The 10,262-nt window shown below is 37.5% G+C and overlaps 1 protein-coding gene across 1 annotated transcript; it reads right to left on the bottom strand.

Moving 5' to 3' along the window:
* Nucleotides 1–212: 212 nt before the first annotated feature.
* Nucleotides 213–6,715, bottom strand: LOC149189826 (type I inositol polyphosphate 5-phosphatase 4-like). The gene is made up of 11 exons (XM_089411952.1): nucleotides 5,722–6,715; nucleotides 5,521–5,605; nucleotides 5,123–5,200; nucleotides 4,881–4,944; nucleotides 4,203–4,307; nucleotides 3,328–3,994; nucleotides 2,776–2,969; nucleotides 2,386–2,494; nucleotides 2,101–2,249; nucleotides 799–1,024; nucleotides 213–602 (listed from the first exon to the last, which is right to left on the bottom strand). Exons 1-11 carry the CDS (start codon nucleotides 5,749–5,751, stop codon nucleotides 576–578), a joined length of 1,734 nt encoding a protein of 577 aa, XP_089268078.1. The 5' UTR covers nucleotides 5,752–6,715; the 3' UTR covers nucleotides 213–575.
* Nucleotides 6,716–10,262: the final 3,547 nt, after the last annotated feature.

The following is a 10,262-nucleotide window of genomic DNA, read 5'->3' as shown; positions in this document are numbered from 1 at the left end:
TGATCAAGGGGATAAGAATAGGTGTCTCTATCAAAAGAAAGTTGAGATATTGTAAATAAGGATAATACTATAGGCATACCCAATGTTAAGGAGGAAATGATGTAGGAGAATGTGTAGAAACATATTTTTCCTCAACAAATTAACACCTTTAGCATGGAGTCTAATAAAATGAGCAAAGGTGATTGACTTTTACCTGATCATTATGTTTGTAGCATGCAAGGAACAATGGAATACTTTTCAGAGTAACAATGGCAATTGCTCCCCAACAATACCAGTGGATGCTAAAACTTGTTGTAGACTCCTATCAAGCCAGCTCCAGAAGAAAACTTAATCAAACCGTAAAGAGCTTTCGGTAAAAGTTTAGAAGTCAATGAACATTTTGGAGTCTTGCGGAGGTTGATTAGAAATCATACCATGAAAAATGTTTACCATGGCAGGCATTAGATTTGTTTCGAACAAATGTATTCAAGTTCACAATTTATCCTGATTTTCTTTATGGAATTCATATCTGATGTGCTAGGTGTTGAAAAGGTACACGTTTAGAACCATGTGCATTCATGATTCTTCTTGTTTGTTCAGGAAATTTTTCCAGCATATGATGCCTGTTTAATAAGAAATGGAACCAAACGCATCAATATGGAGTCATGGAGGATAGATGATTAATATAATTAGCTTAAAATTTTTCATTCACCATGCTCTAATGGCTAATTGATCCTTTGAAAGGAAGCAGACATTGCTTTTAGCTTAATTTTTTGCAATCATAATGGTAGAGTAAGACATAGTGGATAAAATTCTTACATAAATTTTGGGAGTTTGAAGAGAATTTTGGGTTCGTGGCAGAAGCTCTTCTACATGGAATTTTGCACCTGAACTCGTGAAATCTTTTTTTAAGTTGATTCTGTTCAGCATGTCCACCTCCGCCGTGAAAACAGAATAAACAGGTCGATGATCAGAGAGTTTTGATTCTCCTCGACCATAAGAAATCTGCTTTAATCCTTTACCATACCAAAGTATACGATCACACCTACATGACACATCGTGATGAAAATCAAAAGTTAAAAATTTATTTAGAATACAAACTGAGATGCTAAAATGAGTAGCTACATGTTTTTGGAGGAACCATATGGTAAACCAAAAATAAACACCATTGAATAAAAATAAGTATATGTCTAGGAAATCATTATGTCACATCGTTTAAGGGACCTCTCCAATTTAAGACTTTGCTATATCGACCACATCTTACTGTAAAACCAATGAACTCAAAGCAAGCAACTACAGGTTATCATTCATCCCCAAAAAGGACCCCACCAAAAGAGTACTATAAAAGAATTTACTTTTCTCCACAATACAACGTGAATTTTACTCTTTATACACTAATATATAAAATCTTTTTGAAAACAAATGTCTATGTGCCATTTTGAAATTCCATTGCTCAAATTCCTTTTAGGTCCCTGAAAATGGAAGTTGCTAGATCTATACAAACAGAAATTCAAACAAATGGATCTAGCATGAAACTTGACGTTGGGAAATGCAAGAGGAAGTATCTAAAGGTTCTAATACTTTTCAAACCACAAAACCTCTATAAACTGATCACCGGAGTCTCCAGAAAGCATTCATGAAAGAATTGTTATGATTAGAGCTAGATCATAGAAAGAGGAGGCTTCAATTTTCTCTCAACCCTTCCTGCTGAGGCTTTTCTAGGTCTTTATCCCAAGAACATAACTAAATCATATTCTTCAAATATGCTTGAGTGAAAAAAGGTAAAGCTGGAGCCAAGTACAACTTATATAAACAGTGTTCTAAAACAAATGTCACAATAAAACTATAATTCTCTAAGAGGCCAGGAGAATTCCAACTCCCGTTTTTAGTGGGCACTGGTAACTGCAATGGAGATAATGCAGAGGCAGGCAATCTGCTTTCTAAGCGATAGATTGCAAGTACTGAATTCAAGCTCATATCTTTTACGAGGTTAAACTCACTTTCCATCTGATGTGACCAACCTCAAAAATTTTGTAAAATCTGACAACTTATGGAGAACTGATTTCAATCAAATCAACAGTGATAGATGGAAACCACAGTACTGCATTACCTCATACTTACCATGCTGGAGTGCGGCGCCTTTTTCTTGATTTCAAATGTTCTCCAGCATAGCAGTCTGAATTTTTGTGGTACTTGTAAGTAGGAGCAAAATGTATTCTGCCTTCATTCCATCCTTTGAATACATGTCCTGCTCTCTGCTCAATTTGAAGCTGTCGTAGAGCATCTCAGAATTGATTTATTTCCAGAAAATTTCTAAAAGGAAAATCAATTTCCAAGGTTCAAATCAAAGTCTAGTTGAACTGAACAACTGCGACATAATATTTAGTATCAATTATGTGTATCTACCTGATCTTTCTCTAACAGAGCCTCCCAGTCATTCTTCTTTACCAGCTCTCTAGTATCACCATAGCAAAGAGCAATGCGATAATTCAAATCCCCAAGCCAAATAACTCGACTGTGAAATGGAATCATAAGATCAAATTAGATAATCAGCATGCCACAGAAATCCAATACAATCCATGAGAACATATTATTGGAAGTTCTATTCAAAAAACTTCCCAACTGGAAAATTTAGTCTTCACCCATAAAGGAATAACCAAATTCCCCTTCTCTTTTTTCTTAACTGCAGGTGTGCCTAGTAATGTATTATCATATATGAAGATAGATAAAAACAGCTATAGATTTAAAGTAATATATATGTATTACAATGTGTAAAGATGCTAATTTAAAACTTACTCGTGCTCCAAAATGCTTTCTGGTGTTTTCTCCCCTGAAAACTTGGGAATTGGTGGAAAGTGTGTCTTCTTTAAAATTTCCATAACATCAGAATTCCTCCGTATCTCATCACCTTCCTTCTCACCAGAGCTCAAATGAGAACATACAAAACAGAAGCTTGTCTGATAGAGCGACATGCTAATAGAGATGGAACCCTGAAAGCGAGTGTAATCGCAATCAAAGAATTGATCAGAGAAAAAAAAGTGTTCCATAATAGATAGTGCCATTAAGTGGCCCTTCGTAGAGCTTTTGACAATGTCCTATGAGACGCAATATGAGGAGATGCTGTGTATAGGCTGTCAAGATACTGCTTTGTGCAAATTTATCCTAGGGTTTTCCAGAATTATTTCAATCAAGAATGGATCAGGGCTTAGTCCTCTGTTTGGAAAATTGCTTTTCTTTGTAATTTAGTATATAGACATAAAGTAAAATTATGGCAGCAAGCTATGCAAATAACTGCTGAAGCAGAAGAATTAGAAACAAATAAATAGTGAACAGAGTATCTTTTCTCACCTTGTTGCCAAGGTAACCCATTAGGCCTCGTCCAATGCATGAGGCCTTCAAATATCGAACATGTTGTCTCAAATCACTACGTACCCAAACACACAGAAAAATGCCAACCATCTGCTTGCTAGTTGCCAAATAGTAGTTCTCCTTGCTTGAATGAAACTTGTAATTTATCAACCCTGGGTCAATCCTATCTGATAATGGACTAAACATTGGAGAGGGGAAAACAATAGAGGTAGACTCTTCTTCACTCGAAACATACTCATCCTCTGATGAAACTAATGGAAAAGAGGCATTGGAACCTACATGAAGTGGTGATCCCCGGAAGAGATGGTCAGCAAGGCTGGATCTCCTCTCTATCTTTTTTGGGTCATTTGTAGCTTCATAGTCTGGCTTAGAAGGGGTCTTGAAGGCCATTAATGACTTTCTACCAGCAAAAAACGAACTTTTACGCGCTTTAGAGCATTCGAATTCAGAGTCCAAACTGTAAACAGCTTCCGAAATGTCTGCAGAATTGTCGCTAGAAGGTGATACACAACTGCATTGGTTTCTATTCCTGCTTGTGCTTGAATTGTTCAGTGTTTGATTAATAAGGGCCAGCCATTTTGCAGCATGGCCATTGTTCTCTGTCCCTAAAATGTTTCCTGCATTTAAAGGCACAATTTCTTGAAACCTGGAAAAATTCACATGCAGATTGCATCCTGTCAGACTTTGTGGCAACTACAGAAATCTTAATCAAAACTATCAACACCCAATTTCATTCTGAAACTAAAACAGTTTTAATTGATACCCTGTTAATGATGAAAAGAAAATGTATAGAATATTTTCAGGGCTTCGTTCATCTTGCTGAATTGGATATAGTGAGGGGAGTTTGTTAATACCCCAAAATGTAGATATCAGCTGGAGCTGATCCACGCAGCCATTCCTCCAAATTCAGGCCTTTGTGGGGTGCTTTGCCTCCCACATTCCATGTTGCCACAAATATCCTGTTTTGCAGAAATATGCAGCTGTCTACTTAGATCAGAATGTTAAAATCAAACTTCCTATACATCATCAGACACCATTATTCTGCCTTCAAGACTCCCTAGAAAAGCAACCCATCACAGATAAAGGTTCTCGCATTTGAAATTCCAAATAAGATGGGCTTTCTTGTCGTCAAAATTCTAGAAAAATGGTAATGATTGATGGATGCAATAGTGCAAAACATTAAAAGCCCGTGTTTTTAATGACATCACCTCTGTCACCATTGCTTATCTGATATGATGGGTATTTGATATAAGCACAAAGCAGAAAGATGGGAGAGAAAGATATTTTGCTGTGAGAAAACTGAGACTCCTTTTGTATTACTCTAATACATTCTCATAATATTAAGTTTGGGAGGGAATTGATGAATGAAGACTCGTGGATCTTCAGCTTAGTATGACCGAGGTAACATTAACTTCTCGCGAGCGCGAGGATAGATAATGTTTGATATGGACCATAGACTAAATCCACTGCGTTTCACGATTATCATATTTCAGCTAATGTTAAAATTAATTTCATTCAATCAAATACCATACCTAAAGTCGCGAGTTTCTGTGACTTGGGACACCTCTGGCTCCATTGCTACAGGACTGAAATTATCTGGGATTCATTTCAACAAGCTTTCTGTCAGGATTGTAACACCGAAACTCAAAGCAGAGTAAGACAACCCTGGAAAAAAATCTAAGTCTAAGAGAAAACTCGTCCATTTTTCAAGGATTCTGAACACCTATAAAACAAAATTGGGCATATTATGTTGAAAGATCTTTTATTTCAGTACCATTCAAGCTTTTTCTTGAGCACGAGGACTCGTTATCTGAGCAGCTCTTTCGTCTCCCAAAGAAGGATTCATAATGGTCTGCATGTTTATATTTGGTCTTAGTGAACAATAAATAAAAGGCACTCCTATATCCATGAATGCATTAGCAATAAAATATCAATCATTGATAAATCCATTGACACAGCAAATTCACGCATATATTCAACAATGAAGCCTGTCATTATCTCTACAGACTACAAAAGAAGACCCAAAACAATATTAAAAGATACAGAGAAGATTTGATTTGATTGGCTCAAACATATCCTCATGCTTAGTGGGCACTGTTCACCAAGGATTGGGATCATAATAACAGAGATTAGGTATTCTTTCAGAGTAACAAGTATTGGAATTTGGATTACCTTCAAGATTCTCACCACCTTGGTTCTCGTCCTCTTTTCCCTTCATATTCATCCACTTCCTGACCAGCAACTTACGCCAGGAGTACTGCAGAAACATGACAGAAAAATGACAGAAAACAATGAAACTTATTTGAAAATCATGGCATATAGAATACAAAAGAAAAATAACTCAATGGTTGATTATAATTTAATTGCAAATACCTTGTTTTTATGGTCATCCATAACTATCATCAACGTACTGACAAAGCTAAACCTTGGTATTTGTGATTCAAAAAATTCTATCAGACAAACAAGGAATGAGTTCACTTCTTTATAGAAGCCGAATGGCAGTCATTTCCTTCAGGAAAATAATTCATAGGTATCAGGCAAACAGGATATAGAATCCAGTAACCAATACTAGAGGCTCAATAAAAATGGCGGCATTGAGTAAAACAACAGCATAGATTCAATACAAACAACGGGCATAACTACTAGAAGTTAAAAATGGCTGCATATATCTGAGAAGAAGAGCCACTGCAATGATAGCAAAGCTCTTTATCCAATACCAAGAACCCCTCATTGCTATGACATACCTTGATGGGTCAGATCAAGAGAAAGAAAGAATGTGGTGGGTTGATTCAATGTTATTTTAACAGAAGTTGGGACAGTTTTAAACCCAATTATTCCAGGGATTGTACTTGTGAAAAGGGGTGAAACAGACCGTTTACTGAGACTGGAGGGTGTCTGTCTCTGCCACCAAGCTTATTTATTTGTTACATAATAAACAGTGCAATGCAAGTCAAGTGCCTTCATGAAACCTGAGGAAGGACCCCACTTACAAAACTAATAGAAGGTGGTCAGAATAAAGAATATCTATACAGACAGAGGAAAGGGGATATTGGCCAACGAGAACTTTAACACCTAGTGCTGTACTTGGCATTCCATGAGACCATGAGGCTATTTACAGCTTTTGGGTTTTCGCTTCATCAACTAGGAATTCGGTGATCCTAATCAACTTGGAATTTGATATTCATTTGACCCTCTGCTGCAAATTGTTGGGCAGTCAAGCCCGGCTGATGCTGGAGAATTGGGACTCATATAGCCTCTTGCTTCTGAATTTCGTCGCCTGGACGCAGATGGAGATCCGGAAATCGTGACATTTTTACTTCGCGATTTCAGTCATTATCTGGAGGCCATGCCACCCTTTTGCCTATAATTTGTGGATTTCCGAGGTCCTTCCCATTGAATTCTTAGTTTTCTACGAGTAATTATACTAACGGGGAACCATATCCTCGGAAATGGTTATATCAAGATTTTTATTATTTAAAAAATTAATAGAAATCGTTAATGGTGATTTGCCGGGTCGTTGAAAATTAGGTGTTGTTATGGTAAACGCAGGTCTATAGGGTTAATTAAATAGCCCTTTTCCATTAATAATTTTTTAATTGAAAGGTTACTCTGCCTCGATTCAGTAAGTTTTGAAAATCACAAGCATCATCGTTATTTATCATTTTGAAATTGTGACATTATATTTAAATATACTGAATATTTTAATTTTAATAAATAATTAAATATTATTTTAGTTTATTGGATAGAATAGATGGTATAAGGTGTTTTGTTATTTTTATACATTTTGAGTGGGCCTAATAATTAAGAGTATGTGTTTCTTCTTAAGAGGTGACAGATTCAAAAAACCACAAAGGTAGAGTATGTATGCCTCTCTAGACTTAGTAGTAAAATCATTAAAATTGGATAATAATAATAATAATAATAATCTGTCATGAAAATGTGAAACTGGTGTGACTTACCCTAGGTGCAATCCCTAAGTGATTTTGACTACTTAAATGCCCAAGAAGTGGTTACCCCCACGTGTAATCCCTAAGTGATTTTGACTACTTAAATGCGCAGTTGTCTATAACGCGACTTTTTGAAAGCCTTTCCGGCGGGTTTTTCCTGTGAAAATCCGGCAGCAATTTATTGGAATCGCAAGTTTGATAGCTAGTTTCTGCACAATCAAAGCGTCCCAGGGGTTTTTCAGGGTGTTGAATCCAAATATGCAGTTAAAAAACCATTTTAACTGCAACAAATCATGATTTAATCTCAATTTTTTCCAGGAATCTCAAAAAGTCGCATTATATACAACTCCCTTAAATGCCCAAGTAGTGGTTACCCCAGGTGCAATCCCTAAGTGATTTTGACTACTTAAATGCCCAAGTAGTGGTTACCCCCACGTGTAATCCCTAAGTGATTTTGACTACTTAAATGCCCAAGTAGTGGTTACCCCAGGTGCAATCCCTAAGTGATTTTGACGACTTAAATGTGGGTCTCATACACCAATGTGGTGTCTCTCTTGGCAGTGACCTTAAAATTGGATAATAATAATAATAATAATAATAATCTGTGGTAAAACTGGTGTGTCCTAGTGCAATCCCTAAGTGATTTTGACTACTTAAATGCCCTATTTGACTACTTAAATGCCCAAGTAGTGGTTACTCAAGCTGTAAATTAGTACCAGTCATCTTAAAACTCACATTTCTTACCCAAAAAAATAAAATTATATATATATATATATATATATATATTTTATTTTTAATATATATTATTTTATTAAATTAATTATTATTTTTAACAATTAAAAAATATATATATTACTTAAAAATTATAAATTTAAATCCAAAAATTAAATATTTTTATAAATTGACCCAAAAAAAAAATCAAACACCAATTTAACATTTGACTTAATTATAACTTTGAAACTTGACATTTAACTCAATTATAACTTTGAAATTGATAATAAACTTTACTAGGCTAACACCAATTGAGACTAACGATGGTGATAGGGTTTGAAAATCTGCAGGGGAATGGCAGCGGTGGGGAGACCGTATGCTAACGCTTGGAGGTAGGTGTTAGGAGATGATGAGCAACTAGACGGTACCTGTCACTAGGCCTAGCTACATCGGGAATGAGGACGATCGTAAACGGGGGTTTAGGAAGAAAGGAAGATGGAGGAGTTTTTTTTACTGTATTGTTTTCATCTTGTCGCCAATAGTAAGCGACTGCACGCGCCCATAGAAAGAGTTTACATTTACCGTTTTCTGGGGAGATTCCAAACAGCAGGAAGGGAGACAAACCATGGTCACCTAACGAGACTCTGTTGATCTGATTCCCGAACTAGAAGATATTTTGTCGGTGTGAGGATTGGACGTCATGGAGCAGAATATTGAGAAATTTATTCGTCTAGCTGGGCTACCAGGAGGGAAGAGGCGAGGCTCGGGGGAGGGTTGGAGGTAGGGAAGAGATTTAGAGCTTCTGGAGGAAAGTTTATGCATGACAAAACAAGAAGGCTAGGGAACAGTCAGGGAACCAGAGGAGAGGTAGGAACAGTTACTTCCATTGACAGTTTGCACAGCGGAGGAAGCGGGTGGAAAACAAGTAAGTAATCTTTCATCCAGTTTTTACAAAGACCAAGTTTTCTTTTCAGGTGGGCTAGAAGATATTTTCATTAGTTGTGGGATCAAGGGCCAGGAGGGTTTGAAATATTTTCTGGTGGAGGATTTGGGGTCGTCGAAAGAAATAAGGGGGAAATGGTTAGACAGTACAACTGCATGCAAGAGTCCATTGCATTTGCGGAGTGGGGAGACCATCCGTTAAGAAGGAAATCCCAATTCGGTGGTTTTAGGCGAAACCGGTCATACGGAGGGTTTGAGGAGTTTTCAGAATTTTTCTGAGGCTGGACCAAGGGTTAGCAGTGAGAAGCTTGGAGGGGAACTTTTTCCGTTCCTCTCGATGGATCAGGAAGGCTTCATTTAGACATCGTGACATCCCGAGGTGGGGGAGATACCTCGCTCTATGGGAGAGGAGGGTCAGACAGGTGAAGGTCTTTTTTCCATCCACAGAAGCAATCAGGCAGAGGAGTGTTTAGAGCCGCTCCCGGTAGCAGGTACCAATGCGGAGGAGACCTCACCAGGGACTGGGGAAGGGGGGAGGAAAGGGACTACAGGGGAGAAGCGAAAGAAAAATAAGTTGATTAAGAAAAATGAGATAAGCTTGAATCTGGTGTTGGGAGTAGACTTACAAATAGATGAAGCAATGGAGGCGATAGAAGTCACATTGGTTGGAAGGGCCAAAGGTAAAAAATACTCAACAAATTACATCAAAGAATGGACTGCAAAGACTTGGAAGGAGGCACTCGACCAATTTTTTGAGGTATCCACCCTTGCCAGGGGATGGTTCATGATTAAATTCAACAAGGGTGAAACCCTTGAATGGGTTTTGAAACGTAATTGGTGTTTTGGGAAAAGCCCAATTTTATTTAAAAGATGGAATCCTTTGTTTGATGCCCAAAGAGAGAAGGTGGAGGAGACTCCGGTTTGGGTGAGGCTTTCGGATTTACCCCCACACTTTTGGACAGATTTCGGTCTTCAAAGCAATTGGAAATACATTAGGTCAGTTTCTAGAAGCTGACATGTCCTTCCTGCATACCATGGATAAAGGATTAGCAAGAATACTAGTAAATTTAAACCCAAGGGAAGGATCAACAGAGGAAATTCACCTCAAATATAAGGAGTTAGCCTTTACCCGGATGATTGATTATGAACAACTGCCTTTCCATCATCATCGATGCCACAAATATGATCATCTTGTCAGAGAGTGCCCTTTTGGTTTTAGAAGAAGAAGAAGGCAGAGAGGTGAAGTGGGAGTGGTTGACAGAAATCAGGAGGAGGAGAAGGGAAAGGGCTATCTAGAGGAAAAGGGGGATAGGA

The sequence above is a fragment of the Pinus tabuliformis genome, chromosome 3_1 (assembly GCF_031772625.1).
Source record: "Pinus tabuliformis cultivar Carrire ecotype Pingquan chromosome 3_1, CPIR1, whole genome shotgun sequence".
NCBI classification, from domain to species: domain Eukaryota; kingdom Viridiplantae; phylum Streptophyta; class Pinopsida; order Pinales; family Pinaceae; genus Pinus; species Pinus tabuliformis.
The sequence above is the reverse complement of the archived record's forward strand: the minus strand, read 5'-3'. Positions and strand labels throughout refer to the sequence as shown.

Excerpts from the sequence above, each read along its gene's own strand:
- LOC149189826 (XM_089411952.1), bottom strand. The coding sequence starts at position 5,751 with ATGATAGTTATGGATGACCATAAAAACAAG. Across the intron at positions 3,995-4,202 it reads GCTGATATCTACATTTTGGG|GTTTCAAGAAATTGTGCCTT; the intron begins GTATTAACAAAC and ends GAATTTTTCCAG. Across the intron at positions 603-798 it reads TTCAAACTCCCAAAATTTAT|GCATCATATGCTGGAAAAAT; the intron begins GTAAGAATTTTA and ends CTTATTAAACAG.